Source organism: Takifugu rubripes, chromosome 5 (genome assembly GCF_901000725.2).
Source record: "Takifugu rubripes chromosome 5, fTakRub1.2, whole genome shotgun sequence".
NCBI lineage: Eukaryota > Metazoa > Chordata > Actinopteri > Tetraodontiformes > Tetraodontidae > Takifugu > Takifugu rubripes.
In genome coordinates, this window is record NC_042289.1 from 3,653,096 (window position 1) to 3,665,689 (window position 12,594).

At 46.9% G+C, this 12,594-nt stretch overlaps 2 protein-coding genes across 3 annotated transcripts; both read right to left on the reverse strand.

The window, feature by feature from the left end:
* Positions 1-261: 261 nt before the first annotated feature.
* Positions 262-6,814, reverse strand: LOC101071115 (probable ATP-dependent RNA helicase DDX17). Its single transcript, XM_029836162.1, has 13 exons — positions 6,460-6,814; positions 6,156-6,315; positions 5,968-6,064; positions 5,754-5,887; positions 5,591-5,656; positions 5,304-5,445; positions 5,047-5,207; positions 4,780-4,952; positions 3,695-3,805; positions 3,541-3,602; positions 3,405-3,464; positions 1,192-1,428; positions 262-1,124 (listed from the first exon to the last, which is right to left on the reverse strand). The coding sequence occupies exons 1-13, from the start codon at positions 6,507-6,509 to the stop codon at positions 673-675; spliced, it is 1,905 nt and encodes a 634-aa protein (XP_029692022.1). The 5' UTR covers positions 6,510-6,814; the 3' UTR covers positions 262-672.
* A 98-nt stretch (positions 6,815-6,912) lies between these two features.
* On the reverse strand, positions 6,913-11,966 carry LOC115249825 (transmembrane protein 184B-like). 2 transcript variants are annotated; one of them, XM_029836168.1, is made up of 11 exons: positions 11,922-11,966; positions 11,734-11,830; positions 11,520-11,653; positions 11,357-11,422; positions 11,164-11,211; positions 11,011-11,086; positions 10,370-10,461; positions 9,956-10,125; positions 9,666-9,860; positions 9,392-9,418; positions 6,913-8,895 (listed from the first exon to the last, which is right to left on the reverse strand). In XM_029836168.1, the coding sequence occupies exons 3-11, from the start codon at positions 11,639-11,641 to the stop codon at positions 8,666-8,668; spliced, it is 1,026 nt and encodes a 341-aa protein (XP_029692028.1). In that variant the 5' UTR covers positions 11,642-11,653; positions 11,734-11,830; positions 11,922-11,966; the 3' UTR covers positions 6,913-8,665. The 2 variants fall into 2 exon arrangements, with proteins under 2 accessions (XP_029692028.1, XP_029692030.1); XM_029836170.1 differs by lacking the exon at positions 9,392-9,418.
* Between the last annotated feature and the right edge of the window lie 628 nt (positions 11,967-12,594).

The window sequence follows — 12,594 nt, forward strand, 5'->3', positions numbered from 1 at the left end:
TCTAATCTGAGATAATCTCACTTTTTTGGAGGATTTGTTCCTCTAAAACAAACCAACATTTTGTCCAGTTACTGTATGTACATTTCTGAGCTCCAGTCGAACAGCTACCATATGTAAGCTCCCATTATAGTTGTTTTATTAAAAAAAGATGTATACAACACATGAAGCTATCACATTAGCCATGAATAGATTGTGGCGCCGTAGAAGCGACGATAATTCAGTCGAAGCAACCGTGACTACACACAAAGACCGTAAACCAAGTTTCTGGGAAGTTGTTTATTAAAAAAAAGGACTTGAGCATTATTGCACCACCCAGTCATGAGTTACAGCCTACAGGAAATGTCGGTAAAGATTCAACCATCTGGAGCCTTAAAGAATATAATGGTGTCATTTACAGAGGGGGAGGACAAACTAAAACAGAAGTTCCAGAAACAAGACCTCTGTACCTACCTTTAATACACCTAAAGGGAAAAGCAGGTGAGTCCTGCAGAAGCAACAAAGGACACAAGCACAAAAACACAAGTTAGACACACTAAACAGCTGAACTTCAGTCTGTGAGTCTGTTCCAACTAGGAACAGGCCTGGACTACTGGGGGGGTCAAGACTAAATCTGGATTTCCTCACTTCTTGTAATACTGAGTGCAGAGTTGTGTTGTGCTGTGCGTTATTGCATCACTTCCTGCCTGTGGCAGGAGCGAACTGGAAGGGAGTGTGTCCCATCAGGCCCATTATGGGCTGAGGAGGGTTGAACTGCTGGGCCATCAAGGGCTGAGGACCGGGAGGGTGCGCAGGAGGCGGGGCCTGGCCCCCTCCACCCACCCCAGCTCCAGATCCGACCCTGGTGCCGCTGTACTGACAGCCGTTGCTGTTATTTTGGTACTGGCTGTATGAGCTGGACCCAGAGCCGAAGCTGCGTCCTCCCTCCCTGCGGTCCCTGTAGGAGGAGGAGGAGGAGCGCTCGCTCTCCCGGCTGCTCCCCGTGCGGCTATCGCGGCCGTAGCTGCTGCTGCTGCTGCCGTCCTTGGTGCCGCCGCCGCCGGAGCGCATTCGCCTGTCGCACTCATCCTGGTACATCAGGTTAGGATTGTTGGAGCAAGAGCCGCCACGGAAGCGAGGGCGACCCCCTGGAGGACAAAGAGGAGGGTTACATGATGAGAGCTAACATATTATATGCTGAGTCATCCTCCAAACCTCCTCCGCCTCCTCCGCGTCCGTTGTCGGCCAGCTGCAGCAGTTTGGGATTGATGGCCTGCCGGGCCTCCTCCAGAACCCGGATCAGCTCGCGGGCTTGACGGACGTTGCCCGGAGTGAAGAAGGTGTAGGCGGTGCCTTTGTTGGTGCTGCGGGCCGTGCGGCCGATGCGGTGGATGTAGTCCTCGGACGAGTTGGGGTAGTCGTAATTGATAACGAACTTGACGTCCTCCACGTCTTAAAAATGCGAGGCGGGTCGAGGAAAGGGGTCGGGATCGGATCCGGAGGCGGAGGCGGAAAAGACAAACAGGCGTCAGGGAAAAAGCATCAACACTGGCAGAGAAACTGGCTTTTGTGACTTTTTCTTTTTTAAATTTACTTACCAACACCAATTACAGCACAGGGCTGTCAACACTCTAGTGTTGGAATGATTGTTGAGTGGCCAAATTTGTCCTCTAAACTCTAAAATAAATCTGGTCTTTTCTGAGACGGAGGAGGAGAGAAGGCAGGGGGAGAGGGTGGGTTTGAGGTATGGTACTTACCCTTCAGAGATTCTAAAGTCACCCCTGTGTCCCCTTACCCATCACCAGTCCTGGGAGGTCTGCAGGGGCAGGAGGAGAGCTCACAGGACAAAAGTCCCTGCTCCCACCTCGCCACTCCTCCACGACACTCCCAAAGCTGGAAGAGCTCCAGCTACGGCCCTAAGCTACTCTTTATTGTCTCCTCATTCTATCCTTATGAGCAGGACACGTCCCTGCAGGGCTCTGTGGAACTCTCCGCCGTCTTCTACTAGAGGCGAACGATGCCGATGTTTTGATTTGTGATCGAGCGTTCCATTCTGGCTGCACCTCTTTACCAGGGCAGCCTTAAACATGCCGCTGACAGCTGGAGACTCATTCATACGTCAACCGTGACGTATGCAGCTGTCAAAACCCAGAGGGGGAGGGGCCAATACAGATCAGGGGATAAGGGAGGAAAAAGAGGGGCTCCTCGGCATGTTTGAAGAAAATAACACTAAAGAAAAGACAACAGTAATGAGAGGGGAGATAAAAGAGAGAGGGCTTCCTAAAGAGGAAGGAAAAGAGAGAGAGCAGAGGTGTGTGATGGGGAAAGCGTGTGAATGAAAGAGGACAGAACAAGGAGGAAGGAGGTTATAGAGGTGGCTCCTCCAGGCCAGGACTCCTGCCAGCCAGGACCAGACATGACGTCCGCAGAGGGAGAGGCCGGCCGCCACAGCCAGCGGGTGGGGGGTGTCAGGGGCCGGCATCGGGGGGCGGTTTGAGAGGGGAGCCGCCGCCAAAGCCGTCCACGCTCAGCTTTGGCTCACTTCCTGGAAGGCGATCTTCTTGGGCGTGCCGCAGTATCCGAGCACCACGACGGTCATCTAGCGTTAGCTACCGGGGCTTGAATTTGTCAGGATGGTTTTAGCCACGGGGAACGGAAATCGGACACGGAAGTCGTATCAGGATAAATCCGCTGATTGGTTTTTGGAGCCTCTGACTTAATTTAGGCAGCAAGTGTTTTGGTGCATCTCGCTAGTAACGCCGCGGCCAAGGGGGAGCCCGTGCTCCTCCACGCCCCTCTTCGCCCTCTTGCCCGACAGCCACCCCCGACCCTTTTAATCAATTTTGGGGACCCAGCAGCACCCGAGCTCACCCCCTCGCCCCGGTCGCCCCGGCAGCCAGAGTCGTGGACAGGGGGAGAGTTTTTATTTGCGGGCTCTGCTCTGGGTTTTCAGTGGAGTTGGCTGGGTGGGAACGCTCAATCGGGCCGTCTCTCTTTCTCTCTCCCAAGTCAGCTTTCGAGTTTGTCATGCCTAGGTCCTGCTGCAGGCTCCCGAGGGCCTGTGCGCTTCTAGTTGCCGGAGGAGAGACTTGGAAACAACAAAAACAAAATAAAAAGAAAACAAATGAACACAGAATTAGGTTAAAAAGGTTGACTGCCATCCTGCAAGGGGCCGCTCCACTGGCCTTGCCCCAGACATATAAAGCTAAACTCTATTCAACATTTATCTGTTGCATAATTAAAGCAAAGTCTTTGTAAAAGTTTCACTTACGGTTGATTTCAGGCAACATATCAAATTTCTAAACACTGTAAAGAAGCTAGTGACTATAGCCTGGCTTCTGTTGTTGCTAACTGTATTACTTCATCATAACCGCTCAATATTTGCATTCATGTGGTTACAGTGTAGCAGTTAAACACCCAGGACATACCCAAACCACGGGACGCCACGTCCGTAGCGATGAGGATGGGAGCTTTGCCGCTACGAAACTCTGGAAGACACACGCAGAAAAATATAGAGGCGTCTCCGTAGAAGTAAAGCAGAGCTTCTTGCCGCCGCCGCCGTACCTGCCAACACCCAGTCTCTCTCTGGCTGGCTCTTGTCCCCATGAATGCACATGGCGGGCCACCTAACAGGGACACCAGCAAATCCAGTAAGTGCGCGGGTGCACGTTTATATTTTTTGGGGAGGAATGCCAGCAACAAAATGACACGCGCTCACCCGTCGCGCCTCATCCTGCGCGTGATATCGTCACATCGTTTCTTGGTCTCCACGAAGATGATGGTCTTGTTCTCTTTCTCCGCCATGATCTCCTCCATCAGCTGGATCAGCCTGAGGAGATGATTTCATATGCAGTCAGTGAGATTAATAGACAGCAACAGGATTTTCATCTGCTTTAGCTTCATAACCTGCTAGAATAGAGCAACCGGAAACAAGCTAGATGTGAATAAAGACATTCAAACTCCCATTCTCCCATTCAAACCACTGGCGCTGATGCATAGAGGCCTCAATCACACGTTTCCTGCTGTTGGGAATTCCTTTGGGAGTGGAGGACTTAAATTTCATGGCATTGTTGTTTTATACTCTGTGACGTCACTCTCGAAATATAACATAAACATAAATATAATATAAATATAACCCTTCCTCAGCCCTCTGAGAGGGTCCATTTATGAGTTGGGGTCTGGGTGGAGACCAACTGAGGTGAGCTAAGGCTGCATTTCAGCCGTCTCCTGCTGGGATTCGGGACGTTCCAAAGCTCGTCATTGAAAGGGTTAGAAATGTAAAATAAATGAGCGTTTGGTATTTACAAATGGGGCTGACCTTGCTTTACAAATATAAAATAAGAATTACAGTTGAAAAAGAAATCAACATCATTTAATAGCTATTATATAGAGAGAGATTTATTATATTTGTAATTAAAGCAAAGCTGATGACAGGTGAGAGTTTTACCACAAGAAATAATGATGATATTGACTAATGTTGCTACTAATCACTGACAAGCGTCTGGCTGCAAAAATAAAAGATACCTCACTGAAAATAAATCTCTTTCTTGGGTGTTTATGGTGTCAAATAACAGGTGGTCTGTTTATTTTACAAACAACATTTAAAGAGCTACTACAATTACTGTATAATTTGGTATTTTTGTCTGTGGTTCAATTTGGTTTTCTTGGTTTTGTTTTTTTAAAATAAAACCAGGGACTTTTGTTGAAATCATGAGGTTGTTCTGCTGTGGTTGTTTCATTACTAATAACATCACGATCATGAATACAGGGATGATCTGTGCTAATCTGATCTAATCCACTCACTTGTTGTCCTTCTCGTTCTCCAGGCAAACATCGACTATCTGAAGGATGTTGTGGTTGGCGCTTAGCTCCAGGGCGCCCACGTTGATTTGGACGTAGTCTTTCAGGAAGTCCTCTGCCAGCTGGCGAACCTCCTTGGGCCAGGTAGCGCTCCACATCAGCGTCTGTCTGTCAGGCTGGGTGACGTGCACGCCACGAGGAGGAAAACAAACAGAAATAAATACAAGTTTTAAAAAAAATCTTCCATTTTCACGACGCGTTCAGCCTCACCCTGATTTGGTCCACAATCTTACGTATCTGAGGTTCGAAGCCCATGTCCAGCATACGGTCTGCTTCGTCCAGAACTAAGTACGTGCAGCGCCGCAGGTTGGTCTTCCCAGCCTCTAAGAAATCAATGAGTCGCCCTGGCGTGGCGATGCAGATCTCCACGCCTACGTTTCAACACATAATTACACACAGTAAATCCAGTGGTGACGTCACCAAGCACAAAGAAGGTTATTGACGTTACCCTAAAAAAAACGCCTCACCTCTCTCCAGATCTCGGATTTGAGGCCCCTTTGGTGCTCCGCCATACACACAGGTGCTCTTGATCCGGGATGACTTTCCGTAGTCATACGCTACCTGCTGAACCTGTTGTGCCAATTCTCTCGTGGGGGCCAAAACCAAGCACTAAAGAGCACAAAGCAACAGCACACCGGTGTTTTGGGTGTCAGACACGGCGGTGTCACATTAAGACAGCCTACGATATGAGGCGATCCCCTCTACTATTCCGAAGCAGACTGGAATTGCATTGCATCACTGCTTTCTCACTTACTATGGGTCCATCTCCACGCTCCAGGTAGGGCTGGTGATTGATGTGCACAATAGCAGGCAGGAGGTACTGAAGTGACAGGAAGGGGAGGAAGGGAAATCATTGTTGAATGGTGATTTGTACAGTGTCATCGACCGTGATGAGGAAAACAAGACACAGGACTCACCGATAAGGTCTTCCCAGAGCCAGTTTGAGCAATGCCCACCATGTCTCTGCCGCTGAGGGCCAGAGGGAAGCCTTGTGCCTGAATGGGGGTGGGCTCCTTGAAGTTCTGTTCCAGCAGTACATCCATCACGTATTCTTCATTGAGACAAAATGATATTGTGAGCAAGCAGACTTGACAGAAAATGTTGCTGTGGAGCTTCAGAAGTGCGGATTACGGGGGAAATGCGCCTGGTGGAATTTGATGATGGGTTTGGGGCAGCCCGAGCCTCGGATGGTGATTTCCTTTTTCCTGCGGTAGTCCTCCAGTTCAGACTGAAAGCACACAACAGCAGCTATCGATCACTGATTGGGGTGGTCCACAATAACAGTCCTAAAATTAGCTGTGCCTAATCGTTACAAGCACCTGACTCATCCTCTGCACTTCCGGGTGCTCACTATAAAAGTTCTTCTCTAATTTCGGGAGTTCGTCCAGGTCCCATCTCTTCTTGCGTAAACGGTCCCCCGGGTTTCCAAACTTCCTACCCGATGGCGGTCCTCCTCTGCTGGACCCAAACCGAGGACTCCTGTACCATGACACAGGCATCTCGTAGGTATAGGACAGCTCTTCTGGGCTGTTATATTACTCCTGTCCTCCCCTTCTTGCTACCGTTTTATCGGTAAAAGTGATGCCTCCAATGGGACCAACATCATTTGAGAGCTTAACTTACCCTCTGTCGCGGCCACGGTCTCGATCTCTGTCTCCGTAGGAGCCTCTCATTTTGAGTACACACGTCCCTGTGCACAGGAAGCCGTATATACACTTTAAACGCGGTTGGTGTATTAAACAGTTTATAAAGGGGAGGGTGACTTTGTTTTTGCTTAGCACTTTAGCACAGGCCCCACAACAGCTGCAGTTAAACACGACGCGCTTTCAGTTTTGGTCGAATCTCGAAATTTGTGTTGTTAGATTGTCAAAAAGTAAATGTCGAACCATATAAAACTTGTCGTATTTTAAGCTGGAATTGTATTTTTGTGATAAGGCAGCGAACGATGCTACGTTGTTGTTAGCATGTCCCAGGCAGCGAGCGGAAGTAGCTGCGATTGGTTGTCGCCCCGCTTGGCCCCGCCCCTTCACCCGGAGGCGTGTACGCAGACGAGCTGACACCGCAGAAGTTGTTGGCTTTGCTTATCATTTCTTTATTATCCTCAACATACGTGCACTATATTATTAAATACAATTCCTGCTGTGATACAAGTTGAACAGCATCTGCGTTTCTTTTATTTTCAACACAAACAACCCATAGAACCTCAAAACAATACCAATATACAAAAAAACTGTAAAAAGTATACAACAGAAGCTGGAGAATATATAAAATTACATGAAACTGAAGCATTACATCAAGCAATGCCATTAGAGTAATCAAAAAAGTTTACAGTGTTGAACTCTATACAACATTCTTCCCTTTCTGCTATAATATTTCCTTGTTTAATATTTTCAGCATTGTGAGTAGCACACCGTTTATGGATTCAAAGCTCAAAAATCATTCTCTAGTGTTCTGTATAAAGACACTTGTGTTTGACAGGGTGTGGCACAGGGCTAATTATAAGGCAGCTTAATTTCCCTTCTGTACCATTAAAGTCACAAGTCAGATTCATGCAAGTCGGTCTTTATCTGGGTGAAGAAGGTGCAGTCGCAGCTTTAAACCTGCCTTTCAACAAGTCCACACACACTAATTATTCTGCCGACTGTTGTTTGTAAAGGATACACCCATTGGTGATGACTTAAGATAAACAGCCACTTGCAACAACTACAGCTTTTGAAACATCCTGTCACAAAAGGAGCGACTCCACGTTAAACTGCTGTCCGAGCATCAAACATCAGAGACCACAGGTGAGACCTGCACCATCCTCCCGTAGGAAATATGAACTCAACACATCTTCTATTCCAGAAACAGAACAGTAACCAAAGACTGCAAACAAGCTCTTCTTTTTCTACCATCTTACAACTTTCAAGGTGCCTTTCTGATCAATGCAATTGATCAGAAAGCAACTGTAATGAAACTGAAAGCACTTCTGTACGCCCTAAATGTGGGGTTGGAATCCACAGCTCATTGCAACCAGCCTGGATTTACAGGGCTTAATCTGCGTGGGCGATGGCCTTTTGTCGGCCCCTGCCCACGTTAGAAATCCCTCCTCCAGCTGTCGTGTCAGAGCTCCACAAACACAAATAACCTTTTTTTCCTCCCTCACAGAGAAAAACAACAACAAACACAGAACTTCTGCAACAGCAATTATCTTTAAAGGACTTTCATTACGCAACAGTTAAATTAAAAAATGGTTGGATTTCTTATATTAAAACCTAGCCTGGACATCAATGGATTCTATATAATAAGACAGCATGTACGTCAATGTGTGCAGCAATCGGTGCGCTGCTGCCGCTATTTGGCAAGACTTCAGAATGAGGCAGACTCGGCAGAGGAGGGGCCAATAACCAACAGATAACGGGATGGTGCGGGAAGCCTTGTTTCTCAGATGAGGATGGCACCGATTTCCTTACTATTTTGTTCTGGCATTAAAGTGCAGCATAAGAATGTTCCATGCAGGCACGGGTAATTGTCCGCTCTGTAATGGATCAACATAGATGACTTGTCAATAAAAATCTCTATAACATGAAAACAAATCACACGTCGAGCAGTTGCTAATGTTTAAACATCTCTTTTCTGGTCCAAAAATATTTCTTTTTCATGTTCCCATATTCCTTTAGTAACAATTTCCCTTTTCCTTATAAAACCACACCATTACGTCACACATCCATATAGCATCGTATACAAGAATGACCTGAATTGCACCTTTTGCTGATGTCTAAATGCAAAAAAAAAAGGAAATCAGCTTAGAGATGATATTTTTCAAGCTACAAGAGTCGAGACTGGGTCATCAGAACTCGTCGTCAGAACTGAGCAGCAGGGTCTTTTCATTGTCCCCCCGGGTGCTGAGGTTGCTGTGGCTTCGGGACAGGGGCGGCCCCCCGCTTCGCTCCAGTGTGGACTGCTGGGTGTACTGCTGATAGGCTGGAGAGAAGTTATGGATGGCATCCTGGACCATGTCTCCTGGATTCATGGTCTCCTTCAGGCTGCTGGAGATGCTCTTCATGGGTGCACAACGGCCTGCGTGGAGGAGAATGGAAGGATAAGGAGAATGGGAAAGGTCAGATGCTGCTGTTCTGACCTGGTCTGGACAAAAGTGGACAAATGAGTGTGTCCTTGCTGTCCATAAAATATCCTCACTGAAGCAACAAATCATTCGGACTTCACAGAGGACATGATTCACTTTGTTGTTTAGAATGTTTAGATCATAGAGTGGTCCTGGGTGATGTGGAAATGCATGTTAGGACACGGTGAAACGAGACATCTGTCCTTGGACGTAAATAAGAAGAGAGTGTGTAACCTTCAGTCATCAGGGGAATATCACTACTGCTAATAAATGAGGCCATTAGGCCAGAGAAAATTATGAAAACACAACATGTGATGATGAAATGACTACAGCACCATCAAATACACAAATGAACTCATGCTGTAATTCAAAAGATAAGCACAACTCAAATATCACAGTCATGGAGAAGCAGACGGAACTATTGACATATAAAGCTAAAGTCACACCTACCGTATTGTCCATAGATAGGAAATGAGCCTTTCAGGGCAGCACAGAGACAGAGAGACAGTAAAGGAACCAGAGGAAGTGAGAAAAACAAGGAAGAAAAAAGGAGAATCCTCAGAATAGGTATGTGTCAAAGGTGAAAGGTCAGATCAGTCCTTGACGACGAAAGAAACCACAGGATCAAAGTATAAGGGTGTCATTATCTACTTAATCTGCAGTACGTTTCAAAATCTCAACACCCTCCCACATAAATAAACACACATACTGTATGTAAGCATACCATACGAGTCCAGCCTTTTATCCATGTAGACCTTGTAGGTAAACGCGTGGCGCAGAGCCACAGCAGCAAAGAACATCTCAATGCAGATGATGAAGTTCTGGTAACCAGCGGCGACGGTTCCCTCGCCCACAGAAAAGTCCACCAGGCTGATCTGAGGAATGGCCCCACACTTCTCCAGAATGGCCAGAAGCATCCCTGAACCATTTGAACAAGTCCAGGTAAGTGGGTTTTACACCATACGCCACAGATGGAATCCCAAAGATATATAGCCATGCTAAAGAAGCACTTACCTTGCCAGAAGGACAGAAAGATGACCGACTTGACCATGAAGAACTTGAGCACAGGATTGAACGGGACCAGTAGGTCACGCGTGGCAAAGTAGAAGAGGAAGAGAGCGTAGAGGGAGAGACTGACGGAGATGTTGTAGATAATGGTCACGTACAGGTAGCCACTAGCCACACTGGAAGACACAAAAACACATTGAACTCTCAAACATCTGACAAATGGTAAACAGGGAAATGGGAGCATTTAGAATGACTCACACAAGATAATCAGAAACAGAAAGGCTGTTTGTTTGGGCCATAAACAACTCTTTAGTTCTCGATGAGCAACACAAGATGTTCTTTCATACGAGCCCTCGTTAAAATGTAGCTAATAATGAAAGAAAAGTGTAGCAAATGGAATTTGCCACTAGGAGGGCATACTTGAAGTCTCCGTCTTTGTATTTCCCGAAGGCTTGAAGAATAACAGTGATCATGGCCATCAGGGGTTTGACCACGCAGAACTGCAGCGTCGCCTGGAGGGGGAAGGAGTCACGGGTGAAGAGACACGAAACACGACTGCTTCTGCTTCAAATCACGTTTAAACACATGTTTTAAGAAGTCCTCATCACTTTTTGCTGTTTCTTTGAAGCAACATTTTAGACATAATTCACTGACAAGACAGAGAAGGTGTCAGAAATAATGCAAACGTGAGTGCATGGTAAGACACTTAAAAACATGAGCGCTTACTGCCCCTGCTGGCTAAAGTCAAGATGATAAAACAAAAATACCTGGATTTATTCAGCCCCAGTCAATATTAAACTTTAGCACTAAGATTAAAGGGTTTTATGATGATTTTAAATACAAAGTTCTATTCTTTCTAGTCATAATTTAAGTAGATGATTTCCAAAAAAAAACACCCAATCATTTTTATCATGAACATTTCTGCATGCAATCAATCGTTGCCCCCCCAAATCCTTCAGAAAACATGACAGAGTTCGCTAAAACCACTAGCATATCTGGCATAACCAGTATTGAGGCCAAGGTTCATCAGTTTCAAATGATAGCAAGCATTTTATTGTTACCTGTTTGCAGAAACGGAGAAAACCAATAGAATATGTCTTTCCCCACAAGCAGCAGGTGCCGTACACACAGCTCGACCTAAATAATAAGAGGAAGGGATGCCGTAAAGGGCTGGAGTTAGAACGTGAATGTGACTTTCCGTAGTCATACGCTACCTGCTGAACCTGTTGTGCCAATTCTCTCGTGGGGGCCAAAACCAAGCACTAAAGAGCACAAAGCAACAGCACACCGGTGTTTTGGGTGTCAGACACGGCGGTGTCACATTAAGACAGCCTACGATATGAGGCGATCCCCTCTACTATTCCGAAGCAGACTGGAATTGCATTGCATCACTGCTTTCTCACTTACTATGGGTCCATCTCCACGCTCCAGGTAGGGCTGGTGATTGATGTGCACAATAGCAGGCAGGAGGTACTGAAGTGACAGGAAGGGGAGGAAGGGAAATCATTGTTGAATGGTGATTTGTACAGTGTCATCGACCGTGATGAGGAAAACAAGACACAGGACTCACCGATAAGGTCTTCCCAGAGCCAGTTTGAGCAATGCCCACCATGTCTCTGCCGCTGAGGGCCAGAGGGAAGCCTTGTGCCTGAATGGGGGTGGGCTCCTTGAAGTTCTGTTCCAGCAGTACATCCATCACGTATTCTTCATTGAGACAAAATGATATTGTGAGCAAGCAGACTTGACAGAAAATGTTGCTGTGGAGCTTCAGAAGTGCGGATTACGGGGGAAATGCGCCTGGTGGAATTTGATGATGGGTTTGGGGCAGCCCGAGCCTCGGATGGTGATTTCCTTTTTCCTGCGGTAGTCCTCCAGTTCAGACTGAAAGCACACAACAGCAGCTATCGATCACTGATTGGGGTGGTCCACAATAACAGTCCTAAAATTAGCTGTGCCTAATCGTTACAAGCACCTGACTCATCCTCTGCACTTCCGGGTGCTCACTATAAAAGTTCTTCTCTAATTTCGGGAGTTCGTCCAGGTCCCATCTCTTCTTGCGTAAACGGTCCCCCGGGTTTCCAAACTTCCTACCCGATGGCGGTCCTCCTCTGCTGGACCCAAACCGAGGACTCCTGTACCATGACACAGGCATCTCGTAGGTATAGGACAGCTCTTCTGGGCTGTTATATTACTCCTGTCCTCCCCTTCTTGCTACCGTTTTATCGGTAAAAGTGATGCCTCCAATGGGACCAACATCATTTGAGAGCTTAACTTACCCTCTGTCGCGGCCACGGTCTCGATCTCTGTCTCCGTAGGAGCCTCTCATTTTGAGTACACACGTCCCTGTGCACAGGAAGCCGTATATACACTTTAAACGCGGTTGGTGTATTAAACAGTTTATAAAGGGGAGGGTGACTTTGTTTTTGCTTAGCACTTTAGCACAGGCCCCACAACAGCTGCAGTTAAACACGACGCGCTTTCAGTTTTGGTCGAATCTCGAAATTTGTGTTGTTAGATTGTCAAAAAGTAAATGTCGAACCATATAAAACTTGTCGTATTTTAAGCTGGAATTGTATTTTTGTGATAAGGCAGCGAACGATGCTACGTTGTTGTTAGCATGTCCCAGGCAGCGAGCGGAAGTAGCT

What these genes read in the sequence shown, in the direction of transcription:
- LOC101071115 (XM_029836162.1), bottom strand. Translation starts at nt 6,509, where the DNA reads ATGAGAGGCTCCTACGGAGACAGAGATCGAGACCGTGGCCGCGACAGA. An exon ending in CCACCAGGCGCATTTCCCCC is followed by an intron (nt 5,888 to 5,967) that starts GTAATCCGCACT and finishes GTCTCAATGAAG; the next exon opens with AATACGTGATGGATGTACTG. An exon ending in CGCAGGATGAGGCGCGACGG is followed by an intron (nt 3,603 to 3,694) that starts GTGAGCGCGTGT and finishes TGTCCCTGTTAG; the next exon opens with GTGGCCCGCCATGTGCATTC.
- LOC115249825 (XM_029836168.1), bottom strand. Translation starts at nt 11,641, where the DNA reads ATGTACTGCTGGAACAGAACTTCAAGGAGCCCACCCCCATTCAGGCAC. An exon ending in GCTCTGGGAAGACCTTATCG is followed by an intron (nt 11,423 to 11,519) that starts GTGAGTCCTGTG and finishes CTGTCACTTCAG; the next exon opens with TACCTCCTGCCTGCTATTGT. An exon ending in TAAAAGGCTGGACTCGTATG is followed by an intron (nt 9,419 to 9,665) that starts GTATGCTTACAT and finishes CTGCCCTGAAAG; the next exon opens with GCTCATTTCCTATCTATGGA.